Source organism: Osmerus mordax, chromosome 11 (assembly GCF_038355195.1).
Source record: "Osmerus mordax isolate fOsmMor3 chromosome 11, fOsmMor3.pri, whole genome shotgun sequence".
NCBI classification, from domain to species: Eukaryota; Metazoa; Chordata; class Actinopteri; order Osmeriformes; family Osmeridae; genus Osmerus; species Osmerus mordax.
In genome coordinates this window covers 10,868,902-10,894,666 of record NC_090060.1, presented here as the reverse complement: position 1 = coordinate 10,894,666, position 25,765 = coordinate 10,868,902, and the positions used below count along the sequence as shown (strand labels likewise).

General features: G+C 41.5%; 1 protein-coding gene across 1 annotated transcript in view; it reads left to right on the top strand.

Annotated features, from left to right (window-relative positions):
- The first annotated feature begins 287 nt into the window (after positions 1-287).
- Positions 288-25,765, top strand: part of sez6b (seizure related 6 homolog b) — a 59,675-nt gene continuing 34,197 nt past the window's right edge. The window contains exon 1 of the mRNA XM_067247053.1: positions 288-360. Coding sequence (XP_067103154.1) covers positions 288-360 — 73 coding nt within the window. The remainder of the gene's footprint in view (positions 361-25,765) is intronic.

The following is a 25,765-nucleotide window of genomic DNA, read 5'->3' as shown; positions in this document are numbered from 1 at the left end:
CTGAATTGAAGGCTGCGCGCTGTTCCTTAAAAAAGAACGGTACACGCAACGGGCAATCGGCTTCACAAGCATTTAAAATTGTGCACAGTTTCACAGTGGGCTGAGCTTATACAGTTTACAGAGCAGGACACTGGTCAACAAACGCGTGGAGATCCCGTGCTGCGTATGCAAACCCTTGGTCTCTCTGCAACTGGCTGACGGAGCGCTCTTCCTTTCATTTTTTCAAGGAAAAAGTGTTGATCCCAAGGACATTTATTTCTACTATTGAGGACTCCAACACCGAAAACATGAGTAATTCAAGCAATTACATTGGCACTGTGTTGATTCTCCTTGCTGTGGTCACGGATATAGGTGCTAAAGGTAAGATAGCCCTATCAATTGTTTGGATTTTTGGTCACTCACAGTAGATTCTGCTGGCAATTCATCTCTTGTATTTTTAGTGCCGTTTTGGTGATGTTGTTTGGCTCTTGTTCTTTCGCACGATAAAGAGGATCTCAATTCATCAATAAGTCACACAACTCCTTTAGATCACCCACTTGTGTTAGACAAAAAAAATGGGATGTGGAGACGATGGTTGCACAAATCGTGCATCACTTTAAGCTAAAAAGAGGACTTCTCGAAGGCAAGCTATTCACACAGTAGCCTACTTTTTCTAGGCTTTGTAAATTCTGTAACATGGAATTATGTTAGACGTTTCTATCAACTTTGCAGTGACATTTCAAACTTCAAAAAATATAATTTAACTTACTGCTATCATTCTCTGCTACAGTCGATATTTTGAGACATTAAATAATTACTCTGTTTAATAGTCTATATGCGTCCCATTACAACAAGGTGAAATTGGCTAGGCCAGCAATGCAATTTAAAAACAACTAACCATGGACATCAATGGTTTCCAAACCAAAATATTTTGTATACTATAATTCAATTTATATTGACTAAGGTATGCTGAATAAAGATGCATAAGAAATCTTCAGTCTTGGTAATTTAACAAAAAACGTCTCTGAACATATTCATTTATTCTGTCCCGCTCTTTGTCCTCTGGAATTCCTCATCCTGTTGAGGGGACTGTGAAAGTTATGGCATTACTGAATTATCATCATCTTTTGTCCTTCTCACAAAGCTTTTCCCTTAAAACTCACATTCCATTTGAGCATCCAAAGTAATACTTTAGGTACAGTACACCTTTAAAAGCAATAAAGCTAATGTGAGGCTCCAACAATTACAATTGAGCACAGAGAGACTTGGTAAGCTAAAAGCCAGAGCTCATAATAAATTGATGATATTGTATAAGAACTGAGTGTCAGAGATGGATGGGGTCAGCAGATTGAATTTGGGCTGTCCATCTGTAACCCACTTTTTGACTGTAAATCATACTTCCTAACACAAAGCATTCTGGTGGACTGTGTTGACTTACATGGTGTGTGGGTATACATAAATCATGTATATAAGTCTGGCTTTATTTGGTTCAAATTATTCCGTTCCAATTCTACACATTACTGTTTTATTTTAGTGTTCTTGCAAAAGCATAGGTATGATATTTTGTACTATGTAAATATTAAAGGGGGACGATGTCTCCTTGCAATGAGAATAAATACCCCCTGCTCTTCTACAGTAGAAGAGCTTTTCCAGAACAGCTCTGCTAATCAGGGCAGTGTGCTATCCCTTGTAGTGACAGGTAGAGGGAGTCTGCTATTAATGCTACAGTTTTACAGCAGACCTCCCTTGATCTCACCTAAGTGGACCGTAGGAGTACCAGAATTAAATACTGTCCATTCCTGGTGCCTCTTGTTCTCTTCAGAATCCAAACCAACATGTTTTCCATGCAGGAGTAACCCTGCTTGGAAAACCTCTACAAGCTCCCAGCAGCTCTCAGAGGGACCCACCTACATCCTTGCCAACCGGTCGTGATTGATTGTCATGTGGCGAACCACATGGGGTGACAACCACATGCTAAGCTATTTCACCCGTGTTTTTAGGGTTAGATTTTCATGGGAAGGCAGGTGATTAACACCCCTGTTCTTAATTCCTCAGGCTGAGGGTTATACTGTAAACACTCTGGAGATGCTGTGCTGGTGCAGCTGTACATTGATGATCCCTTGTGACAGGTCAGCATGTCTGAGAGGCTGCTGCAAAGTCTTCATCCAAAAGTCTCAGAAATGATGCTTCTGTCTAAAAACAGAAGCATAGTTGCGGTTAATGTTCATGTTTTTAAAATAAAATGTACTTACAGTATCACTGTGTAGGCACTTGTACTGTAACATGCATCCTATTTTGTGTTCAGTGTTTGTGTGTCCGCGGATGTGTGTAGTTTTTCTGTTAGTCACTGTGTTAGTTTGATTGGTCAGATTGGAGGAAAAGCTTCATTAATCTCAAACGTTATTACCAGGGTTTGGATGAGGTTACCATTTTTAAGAACTTTTTTCCCTATTATGTTTATTTTGTCAAACTTCCATTGCAAAGCTTGACCTAAATATGCCACAATCTGTAAGCTACAGTATGCTTTTCCAATTATAGAAGTTGTTTTCGTTCTGTCTGTGATTGTGCAGTGCGTGGAAACAGTTGGCTTCCTCATTCGCTCATTGTGAGCATGAAATCATCACAAAATTATTGTAGCATTATTCCTTACAATTAATATTTCTTCAGATTGAACATTCTGACATAATGTTTTGTGTATTAATATAGCCAATGTCTTCTAGATCATAAAGACAGAATTTTGAATTGATTTGGTGCCTTAAAACATCATATTTCATATGCCGGCTGTCCTTGACATGTTGCTGTTTGTGATGTAGATGTGACATTTTTGTAGGACACTGACATGGAACCCTCTAGAAATGGTTAGTCTATATTGTGGGCTGTGAGAGGGGTTCCAAAGATTTATGTTCTTGTACATTTTCAAATTGAAGTGAGTGACCTTCTGAGCCATCCTTCCTCCTCCCCCTGCATGATAGCATTCGCCTTGAGTGCTGCAGAGGGTCCCTTTCACAACAATTCCAGATTGAACTCATTATTATGGAGAGAGACCTTGTGATAAGGCAAGAACCCCACCCCACTCCAACCTTCCCAGTGGAGAAAAAGCAATTGTTCCCGTTGCTGTGAAGTAATCAGGATGATTACTTTTAAATTAAAAGCTGTGCGCTAATATTATTGTAATTACGATACGATGTGTTATGATTTGGGATGAATGTCACCTTTTTCACGATTTATGCATGATTGACCTATCAGACATAAATCTCCTTTTGCGCCTCGTTCTCATCAAGGACTATTCAGAGCAGTGGGTAGTCTGTCATAATTGTTTCAGAGTTCTTTCATACGTGCTCAATTGAAAACGAGTGTTGTTCAGACACATCCGCCTCCTCAGTCTCTGGAAAGGGTCCTCTGATTCAGAATAAATCTTGACACATCCCAAGTGGTGCTGAGGGGGAGGATTGCTCTTATTTTCTCCCCCCTTTCGTCTTTTTCCATTGGCATCACCTGTAAATCGAGCAAGAGAGCGTGTGAAGTGTTTACCCCAGTTGCTGTCAGTCAGAACTGTTTTTTTCTACGGTGGTGATTATTTGCTTTATAAATCTTAATCTCTCCTGGATGGATATCTCCACGGTAACAAAAGAGAGGGAAAGATATACACTGTGCCATCTTTATATATAATCATGGTTCATTCTGTCCACTGTCAGTCCATTTCAATTCAAATTCATTTTCAGGAAGCCTCACTCACCAAACAACCTATTCCCTCTTTTTCTTCAACATCCTCCAAACATACCTTCCTCTGATGCCATTCCTGGCCTAGGGTCTTGTGTGAAAACATAGTCATATTAACACTCTCAGCCATTTTACACCCCTGATGTCATAGAACAGCTTTCACTCAACATGCTCTCCAGGGACTGGGGTGTTGTATTTATTATTAATCAATGACCAATCGAGGCTGCTATAAAGTTTAATGTCCAAAGACTGCCTACATGCTTTTGACTTATGTCTTCACTGCATAACATGTATAAATCATGTTTCGCATTAGTAAGGTGTTTAAGTGTGGATATGGCACTCAGAGATTCCATTTATGATTCCATACCAAGATGAGCGAGGCTCCATTTGGGCTGATTGGTTTTAGCTCAATAACACATCCTGATATCCATCCATCCACATCAGAATCCATCTAAACTTATCTGGTCATCAAAACGTGATTCTCATATCATGTCATGTATCTGGTATAACCACACCACCAGCTTATACTCTCTTCAACGTGACGTAACATTCATTTCAGCCCTCTCTCTCTCTCTCTCTCTCTCTCTCTCTCTCTCTCTCTCTCTCTCTCTCTCCCTGAGTTCCATTGTCTTCATCGATCGGCCGTAGCAGAAGAAAGCAAACGTTAGCACAGCGAATCGGCCCTGTCCGATCTCCTCTCATGGACTGGCACCCTGTGTACACCTGGCTAATTGGTGCTGGCGTCTGCTACACATGCAGAGCTAAGGGCCTCTCCAGAACCATTAGGCCTTTGACAACCCCAGCCCTCTTCTCTCTTTGTCCAGACAGCCAGCTCCTGTCTGGAGGGCACCTAATCAGTATGGGTGGACCGGTGCTGTCTGAGCTGGGTGCAAAGCAATAGGTAAACACTTAACATGGATGAAGGGACAGAGGACGTTAAATAAAACAATATCTTATCTTTGCATCTGTTGCAATTGGAATGAGTACACCAGAACATTTGAGTTAATCTGAAAACCAGGCTGTATTTGAGAAGGGGGCATAGATGGAGATTACAGAAGGCTGTGCTAGCACTGTAATTCCTTTCATCCCACCAAATGGTTATCCTACAACTGATTCTCATGAAGGAAGCTTGTAGGTAAGTACGTTTTTTTTTTGTCTCATAATGACATAGTTAATAGTAGACAAACTTGAAAAAAATGGATGTAGAACCAAAATGAAAGTACAGACTTGATAACATAATTAAGAAGCTGTCAATAGGCTGCTGTAATCTGGCCACCACCACTGTAGGGTCATAATTCCTCTCATATATTATGCATAACTTTCAATATACCCTAAAGCACTGATAAATGAAAGACACTTACATAAACAACAGTTCATTCATAAGTGTACAGTAGGTTCTCTGATTGGCATGAAGGCTTGTCTGCATGGTGCTGTCTGTGCTCTGTTGTTCCTTGAAGGATTGTGTGTGTAACCATATGTTTTGTACTTAAGATTCGACAAGCACGCTGCTTCATAAATGTTTGCTTGCTCTGTTAGCCAAGCCATTTGCTCTCATTGAGCATGAAATGAAAGCAGAACCAAAAAATCTGCTGTTAGCTGACTACCCATTCAGCTGCTGTTATACTGTAGGCCGTGTAAATGAAAAACTTTTTTTTAAAGCATACAAAATTGTGCATGTATAATATATATATAAAAGCAACATATATATACACACATTTATGTGTTGCATGCTTTTTAGGATGCAAATGAGTATAGGATAAAGTGTATGATGAATCTGTTCAGTTTGTTTCTATTAATCAGAGCTATTGGCCTATCAGATTGACAGATATAGTTAGGAATGGAAAAGCGTAAATATCCCTGCTCTCAGGGCTGTGGTGCCGTCACAGTGAGCGGGTAATGAACTGACCATGTGAGACGCCAGTGTCAGTATCCTCGGAGGCCTGTCTCAGCGATAATAAAGATGAATAATGCAAATTTAAGGCAAACGGCGCAGGATCCTGTCGGCTGAAATCAGCAGTGTCGTTATTTACCTTTACCGAGATGCCAGTGGGGGAATGCTGCAGAACCCTGAGCACTAGAAAGATCGACGCTGAAGGTTTTGAGCTGTAAAACTGCAGAAATAACAAAATGCCTCAGCATTAGAGGCGTTAACGTTAAACTTTCTGTTAAGTGTAGTTCCACCTATTAAATAGGCATGTATGTTTGTAAGTGTCATATTTTAATAGTTAATGGACTTCCTAACAAAATGGAATGAAACCTTAAGTTTGAAGTTTGCAAAAAGAAAAAAACATATGTGAATAATAACTAGTTCTGAATGCATGTGACCTCTGGGTGAATAGGTTCTGCCTGGAATAGTTGCAAATTTATGTGAAAAGTTGGATACGACTTTGGTGCAACTGGGTTTAATATGAATACCATCACTGCTGGTGACCTTCCTTAGAGCCATATTTCCACTGTGAGCCCAGATCCATTCTATTAAAGACATCTGCTGACAGATGCCATCTCAAATATTGATTGCTTTGGAGGGGACACATGTATTTGCCCTTTCAGCCTCCAAAATGCTGAATGCCCCAGAATATGCCAACAGTCAAAGCAATGCGCCACGCAAGCTAAAACTAGCTTAGTTGGCACTTTACGGTTGATCTAATATCAGGTTTGTTGTGTGGTAAGGGTTAATCTTGAGGAAATTGAATGCCAGATGGTAACTTCTCGCAAGTTCGACAGATCTGAGTATGCAATCCTTTCACTTGAAAGAGCTCTTATCGCATTTCAATATGCACTTTTAATCAAACCATTATGAGGAAATGTTAATTCAACAGTAATGACAAATTAATTGTCCTCATTTTCTGCTTGCATTTTCTGCTGCACATTGACGCTGCACATGGAAGTGTACTGAGCTGAAGGAAACGTTACGCCTCTCTGGACCCATATATAAATGGTGGCTGACATGTTATCAATCATAAGGGCAGGGTGAAATTGGGCAGGCGTAGCACATCCAGTTAAGAAGCCTCATCAGCAGAGCAGCAATTTTATTTGGCCTTGCAGTACGTCACACCAACTAAACCCTTCCCCCTCCACCACCCCCACCTCACACACAGCTCTACCAGAAGGCCCCAATTTATTCTGTGGGAATCAACCGTGTCTGATGTACGACTTGATATTAGTGATATCTTGGAGGGGAAACATAAATTTCAGAACATCTTCAGGACTTGAGTCTTGCATTAGATAAATTATGCTGAAAGAATGTAATTTGGTTTTATTTTTATAAATATTAAAATGCCTGCTTGATGTCCATATAACAAAAGGCTTTTTTACTTACAAAAAACATTAAATATTTGACCAGCATTGGGTTTCTTAGAACCTAAGGGGCTCTCCAATCAACTGTGCACCAATAGCAGGCAGTCAACCTCCGGTTCCCCTCCAGAAATCCAGTTCAGTCAAGACAATCACGTATTAGATTTGAGCATTTATTTTTACATGACATGGACAGGTAGATTAACTTTGGCGGAGTGGATGATCTAAGGGAAGCACTCCCTGCCTCCTCGATGCAACACATACATACATGTCATATGAGGCAGGGAGTAATAGAGATATAATCCCCCTGGTGGATAGAACATACAGACAGCATGGGGGAGAAGGGGACGGTGGAGGGTGGCAGCAGCACTGATCATACAACAAATGGGCTGAGTGTGTGCGCGTGTGTGCATATACACGGGTCTTTTAAAGATGACATATCGGACGTGGCCCAGTGGATATGCGCTGCTAACATGGGTGTAGTAGTGGGCGGAGGAAAGGAAGGTGGAGTAAGACGCCTTACGTCCCTGATAAATGGATGACGCGCGCTGCCCGATTGCCCTTCCTGAACTAGCTGCGCTTATGGCCTGAGCAGTTCAGCTCCTAGGGAAATTGGGCCAGCTGCTCACAAATCCCTGCGCCCCACAGCTTCCCCCTAGTAGAACTTCCATTAAACAATGTGTCTGTCCTCAATCCCTGCCCTCTTCACACAGTGACCGAGTCGTAATGCAATCTACTTCCAGTGTGTTGACCGTGCTGCAGCTGGCCCTCACCTCTGTCAGAAAAGATTGGAGGCGTAGAGCTCTCTACTCTGATTTAAGAGTTGCTCTAGTGGAAACGATGGAAGATGCTCTCTCACGGCTGTTCTGTGTGAAGATCAGGCGCGTCCTTTGAAGATGGCGTGTACCAAGTCGCGTGTGTTTTTCGCAAGATCTGTTTGACATAAACACTTTGGGATTAACTCCAGAAATCTAAAGGTATTCTGTTTACTTTGCACTAATAGATTTAGTTTGATAAAATACTAGTATGTACTGGTCTAGAAAAGAAAAGAAACTAGGAGCAGAACAGAAGATTGCATCCTTCGATGAATAATCTCACTTAGAGACTGATGTGCCAATATTTCATCTTTCTTATAGCTTCACTTAGCTGTTAGACTTTCCCGTTTACTGAAGTTTCACCTGCAATCCTTCTGCATCCAAGCAAAGACAATATGCAGGCCAGACACGAGGCAGACACCCATTTACACCTCATTGAGACTGTCAGGGTGTGTTTGACTTCATTGTGGCTGCTTGTAAACATACTGTGTCATGGCTGAAAGGTACCTTGTGGCTCTGAGGAAAATGAAACGATGTTTTATGGCTCATAGAGCAGCAGCTGTGTGAAAAGTCATATTCCCTACCATTCTTACAATGAAATATCTTGCTTTGCATTTTACTGTATGCACACCAAAACAATGAAAGACATTCAGTGAATATTTCTTCAGTCCTTGATGCAGAATCCTGTTCTTGATTACATTGCATATAAAGAAAAAGAGAATGGACTGGACTCCATATAAATCCTAAGCAATAAATATGTCATAGGATGGAGAAACCCCTAATCATATCAGAAGTTGGAGACATGACACTAACACTATATCGTGTTCATTTCAATGCTACTTTAACATATTTATAGATAATAGACACACAATTAATCAATGATGATTTCAACATTACATAATGTTATCAGTGATTTATGTAGACGACTTCATAAACCGTCATAAATAACATTTGTCCATGGGCTTTTTAATCAATGCATGCATTGAGGCTTTGAGAGAAAGAACATGTCAGTCAGTGAAGATTGGCAGAAAAAGCCCAAAAGAGAGAAAGAGGGAGTAGATGTTAACCCAAGGATTCTTAGAAATGTTTTATTAAATTTTTCTGCTACTATTATTCCATGCAGCTATCCTTGGCCCATTGTTTGTAAAGTAGTAATGTTTTTTAAAGGACTCCAACTGTGAACAGATGTGTAAACACACAAAAATGCACTAAGTGTGTGGTGTATTACTTTCATGAAATTGTTTATTGTTACATTTTGAATATGACATTTGAATTTTTTTTCTGAAGTATTTGAACTCTGTGTTTCACATGCAATAACCTATGGACATTTCACATATGGCAGGTGAAATATATATGGCATAGGCTAAGCAGAGTCTCCCTAGAGAAAGGCTATTCAGTGACTCAGTTTAATTAGGTGAACACAAGTCTTCTTCGCCCTTTTTTCATTATCATGCTTTGAGATTCCCATTTGCTCCCTATCTTGTCCATTCCCCCCACCTCTGTCACCCGGTCTCCTCACTTCTCTCTCTAGTCAGAGGAGAATCTAGAAGGAAAGGCAATTTGAAGCAGTGTTAACTGTAGCCTTGCCTCTGACCTGCACCATGGCCTCCTACAGTGAAGGTGGCTCTAGTCCTTTGCAGACACACACATGCGCACACAAACGTACACGCACACTCAATCCTGTATGGTGAGGCAAGCTCTCATTTTCTTTCTCTCCAGCAATTGGGATCTAGCTCACTGAAACACATACACAAACCCAGGCTCACTTGTACAGGCACACACGTACACACACCCTCGGGAGTCCTTCACCTACTGACCTCACATAGAGGAAGAGATTATCACAGACTGTGGGTGGAATGTGAGAGCACTGACCTTGCTCTGGAACTTTCTTGCTTTCCTTTCTGAAACATTCATGTTAACCTGTGTGAATGTTCTAGTCAATATCTGCACACAGTCATATTGCCAATAATAAACAGCAGTTGGTAAAACTGTAACACACAAGCCCAGCAGTGCTTATAAACGTATCTTGGAAACTTTTGTTTTGATACACAATGGTCAACCATCCGTAAGAATGTAACTATTGTGGTTTGGGTAAGGTCTCCATTTACAGGACACACTGGTCAGAAACTTTCAGTTTGCGGAAAGGAAACACTCAATAGTCTCCCATTGTCCTTAAAAATATCTTATTTATGGCCAGAAGCTAAATTAAGGAATACTATGGCAAAAAGATATGACCGGATCAGCCTAGTTTGTTCAAAGAGGTATGTGTGAAAAAATACAGAGGAGACTGTTATTAATTAATGAAATTCCTTATACATGTTTTTTTTTTCTGTTTTAAATACATTTTCAAGGTTTGTGGTTGTGCTTTTGTTTTTTATTTTTGTTTTTTGAAAACTCCATGTGGCCCATATGGTCCCAGCTTGGTGCTGATGAAAGAGAGGAAGTGGCATAATGACTGTTTTTACACAGCCATGTGAACTGCAATTAGTATGTTTCTCCTGCCTCATTGGCCTCCTGCGCACTCTTTAGAGTTGGACACTATTGGAACCTTTAACCCACTGTGGTTCATCGCCAATCTAAACCCATTAGCTCTCTATGAAATTGCCAGTGCATTAAATTGCCAGTAGATAGACAACACATGTCCAACTGTGATGGACAGAGCACAAGGAAGGGTGGGATTACATTTAGAAAGTTTCTATTGTGACCTGTTTCAGCAGCTGGTGCCCTCTGCAGCTCAGAACTACACACACGAAGACTAACCACCAATCAGAATGCAGCTGTTGGCTTGCAGCGGTGTTGCAGTTCCTGTTCCATTGTTCAATCCCAATGAAAAAAAGTCTTCTGAAATCACCAGTGTTGCATCTCTCCTGCACCATAGGTTTCCACAACCTTTAAATTTAAAATTTAAAAATTTAAATTTAAATTTAGTCATTTAGCAGACGCTCTTATCCAGAGCGACTTACAGTAAGTACAGGGACATTCCCCCGAGGCAAGCAGGGTGAAGTGCCTTGCCCAAGGACACAACGTCAGTTGGCATGACCAGGAATCGAACTGGCAACCTTCGGATTACTAGCCCGATTCCCTCACCGCTCAGCCACCTGACTCCCCTGACTACCTTTCCAGATGTGTGTAGCTCTTACATTTTGCAATCATAACTGGCCCTCTAATGGTCCTCTAATGTGTGTCTGTTTGGAAAAGTATTGATCTAGTTGCCCAAACGGCTTGACAATGGGATCAAGAGACCGGATTTTGTATTTGATATGTACCCTAATTCCATCCATTTGCTTGAATATGAAAGAGCATGTCCTTGAATTGTTACCATGGAGATCCGGAGGAAAGTAATGGACAACAGCAGGGAAGTGAGCATCATCACAAAGGCTTCAAAGGCCAAGCAAAGCCAACTCATAATATATCACTGATACACACGCGGGCCCAGCCCAGGTGCCTTTCAAGGTAAAAAAAAAAGCCTCCCCATTGATCTGAGTTTACAAAGAGGAGTGGGCTACTAACAGGGACAGCACGGGTCGGCAGGAAGATCAAAGGCTGCTTCCTCCTCCATGCAGAGGTGAAGAGAGGCGGCAGAGGGAGCTGTATATGTAGGGACCTTACTCTCTCTCTCTCTCTTTCTCTCTCTTTACCTCTCAGTGTGTCTCTCTCTCTCTGTGTGTCTGTGAGAGGGCAGGTGTAGTTGTTTTAAGAATCATGGGCACACTGCCATTATAATCCACATACCAAACCATATGTTTTTTAACACTTACAGTTGTGATGTCCCACTCTGTCCTCTTCACTGTTGACCTTTTCCCTACTTACAAAAGTCTTATTCTGGCACTGGTTTGGAGAATTATGTGACACTGCTCATCAACTGCTGGAGTGCATTATGTCATTGTTTTCAAAAGCACAACTGGCAGTTGATGGAGACCACAGAATTACCTTTAGCTGACTCTCTCCATAATGGTGGGTGACAGAAACAAGGGATTGCTGGTTAAGAACTTTGCGTTCATACTCAATCTTTTCTTGCCAGTCTATTGCAGTGACTTGGTAAGTGCTATGTGCCCATATTTGACTCCCACACACACAGTGTCCTGACATGAGACAGGAAAATCCAATTAGTGTATCAGTTCTATGTAGTTCAGTGTTTACAGCTGGAGGCATCGTTGCACTCTGCGTTACTTATAAATACTTTCATGGCGCACTCTTCTAGAGCTTCTTCTATACTTAGAAGAACCCTATCAGATTGTCTTCTTTTGGCAACGTAAATGTTTGAAGGTCACTTCAAACACAACACAGGTTGTGAAGTCTGAGAGCAGGGGATCAAAATATTGTTGACTTCCTTTGATGGGATGTTTATATACAGATTATAGTAGGGAGAGAACAGCAGAGAGCAGATCTTGGGATTCTCACAGTTAATGCTACTACACTTCCCATCTATTACTGCACATGTACTTCAGAAGCAATGGCCCACAGTCATGGAAAAACAGAGTTTCCTGCAGGGGAGAGTGTTAAGCAGGCAGGCCAGCTCCATACGCCTCTCCTCGGTGCTCTTTAATCCCTGCCATAGGAGTCATTAGACATAGCAGACACATAAATAACTGAAAACTTAATTGTGTTTTAATGTGGCTACTGGAGCTTGTTTATAAGAGGGTGATGGATTGTCATCGCTCACATTTTGATGATCAAGGGAGCTATGCTAATGCTTCACAGTAGTACCGAAATGATTTTCTTTATTAATTATAAAACGCCTCAAATCTTTCTGTAGAGCTGTTGAATCTTTACATGATGACAGGAGTGCATCCTGATCTTCCTGTGACACATACTTAACACTGCCCACAGTGACGGTAAAAAAGGACCCAGGATACTTGTGTGTTTCCGTTATGTGTTCAGTGTTGCAAACGCCACAAAGAACTGAAGTCAAATGAATCCATTTTGATGTGGTGTTATTTCCATTCTGTTTTGCAAATTTAGCTGAATGATCAAATACCATGTTGCCCTTTAAGGCCTTTCTGTAATGTGTGCACAATGTGCACAAAATCGTTTTCTTTCCGTAGCTGGACAAGCAGTATAGCGAGTATTAGAACCTATTACTAATGAATACATTGGAGTGGTGTCAGAAGACTTGACAGCGTACAACATAAATTAATTATTTTTGTCACTGTCTAGTGGTTGTTACATTAACACGAAGGAGGCAGAGAGAGTTCGCTCCTTGTTTCAGACAGTTATAGTTTTATCCCATATCTTTCCATGCAAGAGTGCCTGACCAAGCTAACATACTACACAGTGATATTGATTGGTTCTGTCAAGTACATTAGCAGTGATGGAGGATTCTCTCATAGTGCTCTCTCTGTCATTAAGGGGCCAGCCTTGAGTGAATTGGAGGGAGAGGAAACATGGGCTCCCAAGGTAAAACGGATGTCACTCTTCTCCATTTACATTTGACTGGAAGCAACCTTGAAGAAGGCATCAGCTCCAATATGAAATGGGCCCTCCAGAGGTCTCTACAGAAATAATCCTTCAAAGCTAGGCTGGTTGTGTATAAGAGTGTGTGTGCGCTCTGTTGAATGTTCTTCTGGTAGTGCATGTACGTGCGCAATTCCGGTGCTTGTGTTTGTCCATGGGGGAGTTATCGACCATTCTCTAATGTCTTTCAGTTTTATGAGGGCAGATGGGAGGTGCCTTACCCAGAGCTATCACTCTGGAAAGCATTCCATTAGGAGGTGAAATCCCCTCTCACCCCTCTACTGGCAAGTTAGTTCAATCTACTCAAGGTCAGACAGTTTCATTTGCCTCCCCATAGAGCCAGCTTGACAGCTGATCAGGAAGCGGATTGGCATACACTGGGGGCTTGAAGGAAGAAGAGCCCATATCTTTTTGGTGTAGCTCTGTACCTTAGAGGCCAGGATTACGTCACATGACTCATGACTGATTGCCCATTCAAAGACCCAAAACCAGCTTCAGTTCATCTCCTTCTCATTGGCTTTGGACAGCAGGACTATAGAGTGTTTTTTCTGAAGCCCTGCAGCATCTTCACTTGCAGCCCCACTTGCAGCCCCACAACCCCTTTTGGTTGTGACGTTGTACATATTATGGTTTGGGGGGGGGGAGGTTTGTCATTTGTCTGAAAGGTAGGAAATTTGAGGTTTGCTTACACTACTTCATATACACTTTAGTGAATAGTAGCAATATTACTTAGGGAATATCAACCTTACAAAGTATTTTGTAAAACTCCAGGGAGCTGCTGGTGAAATAGCCTGACTCTGTATTAATGAGCTTTAAAGTGATCTGTGACTTCTGCTTCCCTTTGCCTGTTGCAGCCGGTGTGACTGGACTCTCTCAAGGGACCCCGGCTCGGCTCCAAGCACCCTGTAATTAAGGGAAATCTTTGCATGCAGACGGATCAGTGAGGTCTTTACTTAATGCCTTAAACACAGCTCAATAGTCCTGCCAGAATTCTCACAGAATCTATGGATCTACAATCTCGCTGTACATATGATATGCCAGTGTGTGTACACACACACATAATATACTGTTCGGTAGTTTTGTTGGAATTATTTTATTTTTCTTTCAGAGTAGAATTGGGAAGTAATCATATATTTTCCACTGCAGTTGCTAAAAGTACCCACACAGTTTCTCAATAACCTGACTGTTGGTCCAACATTTATATTGATACATCGACAGTCTACACAAAATCAGTGTGGGATTATTTGTTCTGGTTAACTAACCCTTTCATAAATTGTATGTCTAGAAGTGGTAAGCAGACAATGGGGGTGGAGCAGCCCATTGAACAGTCAGATGAATCAGACCACACAGCTCCTAATCATTGAGGCAATGATTGTCAGAACTCATCATCTATCGTTATGTTAGCCCCACATTTGCAAAGGAGCTTCGCCTGTAGAAATGTTTGGGTGTACTTAGGCTAAGAAAGAAAAGGACAGTTATTCTGATATATTTCAAGCAGACAGCTGCAGGAAGAAAGATGCTCTCAGTGCCCGTAATGAGATCAGGCACCACTGGAGGCTCAGGAATCGTATGTGTAGCCAACCAGAGAGGAGCTCAACAAGTCACTGCTCAGCAAGGAGGGAAGGACTGGTTAAACTGGTTGTACTGGATAATTTACCATTCTTGCTAGTAGCTTATGTTTTGTAATCTACAGTAAAATATATGGGTTGTTATTTACTGAACAGAAGAAAACTGGCCAAAATCCTATTATATGACGAGTTTTATATTTCTGTATATGTGATTCATTTCTGTGTAATCGGTCTTCATTGCCTTTACTATCCCTTTATTTGGTGCAGCCATTATTGTAATTAAGTGACAAGAAGCATGCTGAGTTGAAAGATACTAGGACAGTGTAATAACTTCCCTCACAATTGCTAATGGGGTGCATTCAGAGCCTGTTTTCTTTTACTATCCCTGATGTTCTGTAAGACACACACACACAAATAATGCACCTTCTAAATGGAACATAAAAATGCAACCCAAAACCTCCTTCACTTGTGAACAGTGCTGGGTCCCTTTTGTGAGAGCTGCTATGCAGAATTGATCGTCCCCGGGCCAGGAACAGACAGTCCAGACAAGCACTCCACAACTGTCCCTGTATATCCAATGCAACTCCCTGACCTGATGACACGTACACAACACACGCATGCCAACAACCTCAACAACCACGTAACTAAACTACGGTTTGGTAATGCAGAGCTATTGTCAGTGCTACAGAAGAACAAACACTTACACTACTGTTGAACCATACGGCCTGGCAGGGATTCATAAGCTTGGCTTATTTATCATGCATCTAATGTACACAGCAACTGACCGGTCCACAGGTTCACCGGCCCAGAATTCTGTGCTCCAGGTAATCAGGTGGTCATACTGTGGTTTCTAGGATCCACTTGTTTTGCGTGGTCTGTGTTCGGTGCTTCAATCTCTATTGATTAATCAAATCTTCTGTGGGATTCACAGGGGGATTCGTTGCATCATGCCTTCGAGGGTCATTGTGAAATCCCATTAAGATTTCTGGATTTCCTGAGAAAACACAAGACAAAACACCATCCTTTCAAAAGACTTCCCTCTATTTCAACAACTCTGTACTCGATTTGGAGATAGGTACAAACTTTACTATTAGTCTATCCATCAGGATAAAAATCAAACAACATCTTGTGTATCAGATCATTTTTAACAAGTTCCCTCCTCCAGATATTAGGAAGATAGGATTTATTTTCCAAGGTGCTCTTCTGTCTTTTTGCTTGTTTGCTTGATATAGAGCCGAATATATCGTTTGATTACATGAATAGATTCAGAAGGTTGGTTATTGAAGTAAAAGTGAGCTTTTTTTTTAATAGCAAATCATTATTATTACAGGCTGGCCATAATATTTAATCTGCAGTTTGCAAAAAAAAAAAAAGTTTTATTCTTCAAGAAAACTGATCCTAAACCACAACACCAGATACTGTACTGTTCAGTGTTTGGCTTTACAACTCCAGAGATAAACAGTACAGTGCCGTAGCCTCCTCACACCTCTCTCCCCTGATATCGCGCTATGTGGAGCAGCACAGTGTCTGAAAGCTAACCTAAGGATAATCTGTCGGGCTCTGCTAGGCTTGGACTGAACCTCTCCTGTACACTCTTATCAGTATCACCTCTCCAACCTGTCTGAATGTTTACCCCTGAAAAGTTGAAAAGCAAGGAAACATGTCCTGTGATTTTATCCTCCTAATATGTTGTTGTAGCAGATGAGTATGTGTGTCAAAGTGTGTGGTGTTAACTCTCAACTCTCGGCTCTCCCTGCTGGATGTAGTGTGGGTCTTTAGGCCATTGCTGTTTCTCTGATCCTGTAACGGGGGAGAGTTGATTAATAAAATATTGCATGGAGTACATGCCTCTCTATCTTGTTGCATTCGTAGAGGGCAGGGTGGAGGGGATTAAAGGGATGCTGGTAGTGGAGCTTTGCCCAAGCTAAGCCTACCCAGTGTTGATCACAAGGATGTCACAACCCCTCCCCCTTCCAATAGAAGCTGGTATTTTGTCGTTTTCCAGTTGGTTGACAGTGTGACTCAGTTCAGGAGTCGAGGGAATTAACATACCGACCCAGGGCATCTGACATGGAAGGTAATGGGAGAGACAGTAGAGGTCAGCACCCGCGACCCATCTCTCACAGTGATGCCTACATGGCCTTTTCAGAACAAGGGTGTTGAACTGCTGGGGTGATGGGAGGACAAACAAGTGTACTGTCACTTTGCTTGGTTTCTCTGACTCTACTCTTGTAACCAACCCCATTCTCAAGAGTCAGAGGTAGGAAAAATGTACTTGTGTATCTCACCATCCCTCCCCTACCACCCATACTGTTGTAACAGTTGTTGCTGTATGTACTATAATGGAGAACTCAGCACCAGCTTCAGGGTGGGTGCACGTGGAGATCTGGTTCTCCAACACAAATTAGCCATGACAATTTAATGTAATGGCGTTCCTTTGTGGTTACAACTCCATTTGCAAGAGCAATGTAGCTCTGGAACGTCAAATGTGTACAGTGCACGGTTGGTTGAGCAAAGGCGTGTGAGCTAAATTCCTTTTGTTGTCTGCAGCATATCTCATCTTACAGACCTGGACTGCTTTATCTAAGATTTACCAGATTGTTGTAACTAGGATGTAACTATACAGGTTTTTTGTTCCCACATTGCGTTTTTTCCATACTTTCTGTTTAACGTTGGTAGTCTGGATGATTGCTCGGTTCTTTGTAGGTTCCTTGTTGTGATTGCAAAAAGTGGTTGTCTCAATTTTTTCTATGCTGTACAGTGGTGTTGTGATGAGTCACCATCTGCAATGGAACCCCTGCAGTGCCATGGACCTACAGTACTGGAATAAAGTTAGCTGTGATCTATGCTGTTTTGAAAGAACACCGCTCTCTCTTGTTTGTTTGAACAAAAATCTCAACAATGACTAGTACAGTATGTGAAAAGACTGGAGATTAAGATTTATATTATCGATAGGTATCGACTCCACCCCCATGGCGTGACGTTTATAATAGCTCCTCTGCATGTTAACTAGCGATATACTGTGCTTCATATCACAAATATTAATTCCTGAGATGTTTGTGGTGTGTTTTTGTGAGGACAGACTGTGTACCAAGGTTACAACCAGTGTGAATTCCGATAGTGGATAGGTTAGGATCTTCTTTCCATACTTTATCAATTTCTGTTAAAGAACTTTGGGGTGTTTATTACTTAAGCTTAAACTATGGTCCTGTTACGCAATCTTTTCATCACCAATCCTGAGGACAGGTTACATGGTGGGCATTAAATGTCAGTTTAAATAGTGGAGAGCTGGGCACGAGGGCATAGCATTTGGTTCTGGGATGTGACGGCTGTGACCATTTCTGTGTTTTTGGAAAATGATTTTTTCTCATTGTAAACTTCTTTTCAGTGCTGTCAGATTGAGAACCTATTATAATTCGGTGCCCTGTAAGAAGCTCTCCCTTCAACCTCCTGTCTTTGTCTGCAACCTGGCAGGTTCAAAGACTTAAATTACACGTTGTGCAGTGCCAAAATGTATCTCAAATCAATGGAATACGCTTTACAAATGCATAAGTAGGAACATAATGAGTCTGAGCTTGTGACCTTGAGCTGGATGTCTGGGTATGCGCATGGCAGGTTTTTTCTGACATCTAAGGCAGTAAAAATATCCCCAGTCGACATGATAATTTTAACCTTTTTTTGGTAATGAGTATGCTGTCAATCTTTGGCATTATTTTTTCTTTTCATACTTTTTTCAACCCCTATCTGGAGCCTGCCAAAAAGATGTTAGGTCTGTTATCACTTGCACATCACTCATCGGCACCTGCTGGTCAGTGTATCTTTTAAATCAATCCGCTTATCAGCTCACCTTCATATCCTTGTTTAGGCTCAAGAACTCTCTACCCCACTGGAGTCAAGTTGGCAGTCACATCATTTATGGCTCAGTCCGTTGACCTATTGTTTAAGTGACAATTATTGTTGTCCTAACAGGTTGATTGATTTAAACTAAAATGTTTTCCTGTATCAGTGGAAGCAATACTGTACCTCCCTATGAACCCTCCAACATTTAATCACCTTAACCTTTTACCAACAACGCGCAATTGAATAACCATAACCTTTTCAAATTCACAAAACCATTGGTTTCGCAAATTTTTCGTGACCACCAAATTGATCGTAATCTTGGGCTACATATTATGTCAAAACTCAAAAGAGGCATTTCATGGATTTTCTCAGAGGAGCTGTGGAGAATCTTCATCAAGCTCGTCTGAAGTTAAGAAACAATAACACCTTTCATTCCCAGGCATGCCATTTAAAGGTGTTGTCTCTCACCTCCCTGGTGTGAAGACTTCAGAGGTGGTCTGAGAGGTGTCCATGAGAAAGGGAAACGCTCACACCTCACTTTAAACCTGCATGCAACAGCCGCAGTGTCTTTGTGAACAAGTCTGTGCTGCTTCGGTGTGTTAGAGATGACGTTTGACTCAAAGAGACAAAAAAAGAAGGGGGAAAGGGGGAGACGTGGCAGGGGACATGCACCTGCTGTGCTACCTCACACAAACAGGCAGCTGCAAGCCACCGGCAATCACAAACAAGCTTACTGAATTAATGTTAAAAGCCAACCAGGCTCCAAGCTCGGGAATTATAAATCAAGAGTAATCAGAGGAGTATAATTGATTCCGAAAACTGGTTGCTGTCTTCAGCCAACACAAACTGCAAATGGATTTATTAAGGTGTAATATGTTGTCACAAAACAGACATGCCACTTACTGTGTCAGTGCTAAAATAACATTCGTCATTTCTGGTCACTGATTGGGTATAGCAACAATAAGGATTATGGTTTGTCTAAGAGAAAGTTCAATGCAATGGCAGACACAAAGAATCTATTCTGTACAACATCCGTTCTGGAATCAGGATCTGCACTGGGCAGCAACCCAGGGACCACAGACAGGGTTCATTATTTTCGTAGGAAGAGATTCATGCTCCTGTTCTGTTTCAGGAGAGTTGTGTACCTCACCATGAGCAGTAGTAACAGTTTCCCTCTTGCTTTCTTCAAACCAACCGTCAACTCATACCTCACACTTTTCTGGCTCACCCATTCAATCCAGCTCAGCAGTATACTGTAATGTTGCATTTGGTATTATGTCTCATGTCTTTTTGTTCATTACCGCCACAAACATCAGGGAGTTGTTTTTGGTGTGCCAGGGAGTAAAACTGACAGTGAGTTAAAGCTGGGTTAGGTGAGATGTAGACCTGAAAATAAAAAGCATCATACCGTATTTGCCAATTGACATCTGGAAAAACAGATTTCCCTTAAAACACGTTTTAAGGGAAAACTGACATTGAGGATTGTTGCTCTGGTTGTATCAATAGTAGTTGGCTGAATGAAAAGCCAGGTCTGTCTCAGTAGGTCGGCTGTCATGGGGAGATTCAATGCTGGAGGCGGCAGAAACGCGTGCCCATCTGTGATTGAATCAGTGACTGGCTCGTCTCAGTTATCTAGATGTGTCAGAGAGAGCTGCTCTGGGTGGCTGTCTTCCTGATAAGGCAGGTCACAACTGCCACAAGAAACAAACACACCTCACAGGTGATGCCAACACCGATGGGATCCTCTCAGATTAAAGGCCTTATCCTTTGCTGTGATTGTGTTCACTTTATTTATGACCATATAAGTTTAACATAATATACCAACCCCCTAACTAATATCAAATAAAAATGATAAAATGTTGAAGAATTTAAGGATGGGCCTAATAATAAAAACTACACTATATAAGCAATTGGATTTATTAACATTATCAGAATTGGTACATGTTGCCAGGCACAAATTAATGAATAAATCAGTATAAATCTGAGTATTTTATTAGTTCTCATTGGACCAGTCTGCACATTACATGCTTTGGAGTTTATTTTCTGTGTGCCACAAGCTGCAGAGGTCTGTCTACTTTGCTGACTTGATATTGCACATTAACAGTCTGTTGATTTGCTGACGTTCATATTGTTTTGTGGTGGAGTTTTTAATCGCATCAGTATATAACTTGTCCGTTGTCATCCAGCTTCCATTTTCATTGCTTAATAGTGTTTCTACTTGTAGATGGAACATGGCCCGCAGACACACTGTATTTTGAGATGTTTGTGTTTCTTGATGAATTCCCCCATGTCTGTCTCTTTTTCAGTCTCCTATAATTAAGCATGCATTTGGGAAATCAACAACTAACACACTTTGGCATGAAGAGTAAATAAGAAGTGGATTTTCTTCACTGACAACACCAGCAGCCACAAATTGGAAGTTCAGAGGTTGAGAAATGTTGTCTGCCGGCTGTCTCTCATGTTTGATGTTCATGTTGGCTTCTTCTCTGTTCCTCTCTGCTGCACTCGTTTCACACCTTCTTGCCTTGCCGAGAGCTCTCGGTGTTGTGCCCTGTCTCAATCGGCTGTCTCTGTGTGGGGTCGAGTGTGTGGCTGAAATGGGTAATCAGCTCTTAAATGTAACCAACCTTGTCCTGTACACTTTGAGTTCAATTACAAGAAACGCTTCTGTACCAAATGTCACAGAAATGTAAGATATTGCAACGTTATCACCAAGCCTCTGGGACGAAAAATACAAGTCATACATAATCTTACTGGTTTTATTGTTACAGTTATTTTTGTTCAAATCTCCACACTGTTGCCCTTTATCAGAAGCTTTCTAAACGTTCAGATAATGTGACTATTTACTAGATCAGTCCTGCAGACATTTTTAGTGCTTGAGGAAAGGCAGTCACTGTATACTTTACGTTATTCTGCACTAACTGTGTTTGCATTCAAATGTAATAGTATTACTAAATTGTTCTACATTAAAAGCACATTAGTCCTCTTCCCTATCCATACCCATATCTTGCAAATAATCATCCGTCCTCTCTGTCTGTTTCTGCCACAGTATGCCTCTCCCCTCCCTCCTCTCAGCGGCAGGTTCTGAGATCTCTCTGGACCTGTTGAAATAGCAAGTCTATCTGTAGGCTTATCTTGTTCCGTCTGAGAGCAGTAAACTCTCATCTTTGTGTCTGTCAGTTTAGGGAAGGCACGCAGCCAAGTGTAACTGCACTGCAATATTTGCTTCATTCCAAACAGTGAAAATAGAGCTGGCTCCAAAACTGTTGAATAGAGTTTGCTTCGAAGCTATGAAATTGTTCTGTCTTCCCTGAGAACATTGCTTATATTTCCTGCTAACCCCTACCACTCATTGATTTCAGTGGTATTGTTATTTGTATATGCCTGCATTTCTTGTCCTTGAAGTTTGTGAAAAAAAGAAAGAAAATTCTCTGCTCTTGTACCGTACTTGAAATGAAAATAAATGCCTTTGCTCGCCACTATTGAATTCTTGAAGGGTGAATGGATTGAGATTGTCCTTGCTTTAGTTTCAAAACGTTGCCTTAGTGTTTTCTTAGACATGTCCAATTAGAGATAACCTTAGAACAAGAACATCCTTTTTAAAACGTTGATCTTGAAAGTGTCAGCCATAACTGACAAGGGGATTTTTGCTTGTGTGTATACATATGTGAACCGTATAGATCAGTGGCGGCTGCTGGTCTTTCAAACAGGGGAAGCTCATTTTCGGCCTACATCATATAGCTACATTTTTCGTTCACTGGCTAGTTCACCCCTACGACACTAGCCTAGCCTACTGTATGAATGAATGAACGAACGATCTAACGAAAAAATATTTTAACCCGAATGTGGGAATTAGGTTGAACTGAAAACAAGGAATGTGATGTATAATTGTATGAAATGTATGATGAAAATTGGCTAGCAACTTCGCCAAGCAAATACCAAGAAATAGGTTGCAGCAGTGTCATTCATCTACAGTTGCAAATCCGCGATGGGACTGAGCTTGAATAGCTTCGGCGACTTTTTATAGTACAAAATCACTGTCAATCAAAAGGAGACGCAGTCTTTCGACAGACCCTCCAATCATCAGGGAGTCAGGTGGCAGAGCGGTTAGGGAAGCGGGCTTGTAATCAGAAGGTTGCCAGTTCGATTCCCGGCCGTGCCAGATGACGTTGTGTCCTTGGGCAAGGCACTTCACCCTACTTGCCTCGGGGGGAATGTCCCTGTACTTACTGTAAGTCGCTCTGGATAAGAGCGTCTGCTAAATGACTAAATTGAAGTCCATGGAAGCTGAGTTTCAGCAGGGAAATGCACTGTGGCGCTACGGGAATGTATGAGAAGGGAATCAGTCAGTCGACCTGCTAGGATATGTAGCTGATTCTGAACGAACTCGTCTTCGATATGAACGTGTTCTAACGCATTAAAAATGTTAACACAATAGTAAATATTTGACCATGAACTTTTTGAAATGTTAGGGGAAGCTGAGCTTCCCTTGCAGTCTTAAAGAAATCGCCACTGGTATAGATATATTCTATATTTATTGTGAAGTTGGTTAAGGATAAGATTAACTGTTGCTAAATAATTGATTTGATTACTTTTATCGACAGTGTCAATTTTTTCTACATGAGCCCAGTTCAAATGAATAATAATGAGAACTGCAATGCTGTGGGTTGGTCTGGTCAGAGTAGGATGATGATCTCTTTGATTGAAGGGGGGTGGCTGCAGCATGCAATCCATCAGGGATGCAGACCACAGGCAGCGGCAACTGCAGCGACAAGGTCCTTGATCTTCCCTAAAGCTGCCAGGCAGTGATAGGTCCCATGACTCCATGGGTCCGCCCCCATATTTCTTAATCTAATTGGATTGTGAGCTGTCAGCAGCTCATTTGTAACACAGAGGTCCCTGTCTCCAGTATCCCAGCTTCATCTGCCATGTGTTCCACTCAGGGCTCCCTAGTTGGAGAAGACAGAACATTGAACAGAGGTCTCTCTCTCGCACCCGTCTTTCTGTCCCGATCCATAAATATTTTACCACCTCTCCTCATTTTCCACCTACCAGTTCTTTCCTTTATTTGTCTGCTTATTAGCACCCTACAGACCCTCTTTTTCTCGATATACATTCCACCTTTTTGCCTCTCACCCCTTCATTTCTTTCTGTTCTGCTTCCTGTACCACTGAGCTATCCCATCATGCCTCATCGGTCCAGTTGAGTTTGATGTTTCGCTAGCAGGTGCCCACTGTTGCCAAGATTCAGTTGGAGCAGAATGTCTCTGCTTGTTTGGTTTTGATGTCTAGACATACGATTGGTAGAGACGGGGTAGGATGGAGATTTAGAGAGACAAGTATAGCTATGACTGGACGCAGACCTCCCACTGCACTGTGCCGTGACTGACAGACCACTCCAGCACCTCAAGAGGATCAGTTCAACCATGTGGGATTCAATCTGATATAGGAAGAATGAAGCTGAACAAGCTGTGACAGTCAAGATGATATCGAGATCTAAATAGTGTGTGTGTGCGTCTGTTTGTGTGTGGGTGATGGGTTATTGGAATTGCTACTACTAAACTGGGGTACTAATTACATATTATGTTTCATACATTGTAGTATGTAGAGTAATCTTAACCCTCATTTTGACTTAAAAAATGTCCCATTAACAGCCCTAAAAAAGCTTCCCTTCGCCAAAACCCTTCTCTGCATTCATTCACAACTGACAGAAATGTGTACAATGGGTGTCCATACATAGCATTTATCTTTAAACTAGGTCTACACATCCTATTCAATTTCACCCTAATCCTGTTTGTGTGTTTGTTTTGTGAGGCTGCAAAACCAGATGCTTCTATTATGTAGTGAACTGAGCCCATTCACAGCTTATAACCAAAAAGCCTTTATGCTGATGTGATGGTGGTGGATTTTACAGCGCTGCCAGACATTGTTCCTTCACTGTCTCCATTCAACACAGACATGCTAGCATGAAGTCAGAAATGGCAGCTGTTCCACCTGGCTGATGTAAAAACCTAGGCATCCAAAACAATCATCCACATCATCTCCTCCTTAAAGGTTCATGTTCTACACCTCATGTGATAATGACAAGAACCTGCACAGAGATGCTGTTCTAAACCCTAAAGATTCCTTTTCAGTTAATGCCAGCTGCTCATGTTCAGCTGTCTTTATTCTTTATCCACGCCAGACCCTTTAAAAACTGTATGCAGTAACTCAGTCCTGACCTGGGGATGCATCACCTATGGCCCAACATGGACACCTGCTGTTATTCAAATGTATTCTCCTACTTGGTTCAGTCTGACATGGATTTAAAAGCAAGTGTTAGGTCATGTTTCACTCGACTTACTTTCATTGTACATCCCTGGGTAGAAACAAGTACAGGGAAGGCTGAAAAGGAATCATTCGGGGAGGTTACACGACGAGCATCCTCCTGATTTGAGATTTGTTTCTATTTTCCCCTCTCAGGATAATGAGATAATGAGGCCTGCAAATGAGAAGCGTAATGTTATCCATGTCTCCTCCTGAGCCTCACACCAAGAGCATGATTAGACTGCAAAGTGCTTGTTGATGACTCCTTTCCTCTGATGCCAGTGGGTGGTGCAAAACCTGCTGCGTGATGTCAGGAAAACAAAAAGACTTTGAGAACGTTTTTTTTTATATTGATGGATTTAAAAGATTGCAGTCATTTGTTATTGACTGTAGCACTTTGTCTTTTTCACACCAACCCAATTGTTTTAGTGTTGTAATTGTGTTGTCACATACAGCAAGAAGGAGCAGAATACTTTTTCAAGAAGTTACGTTTAGTAAAATATAGCAAAAAAAAAATGTTTATGCTCTGTTAAATGGTTAAGATAATTTATTGAAGTACAACCTCATTTTATTACAACAATGTATGCACTGCATAAATCACTGCCCTGTCATTTGGTGTGCTGTACACTTTATGGCATTGCTGTGTGGTAGGGCTGCCAAACAAACTCCCATCACCTCTATTCCTGAGGGAATTCATTTGTTCACAGTTGTCCGTGTGAGCCTCCTTGGCTGTGAACATGACAGGGCCTCCAGCGTGCAGTTCTGAGACGAGTCTCTGAATCCTTATTGA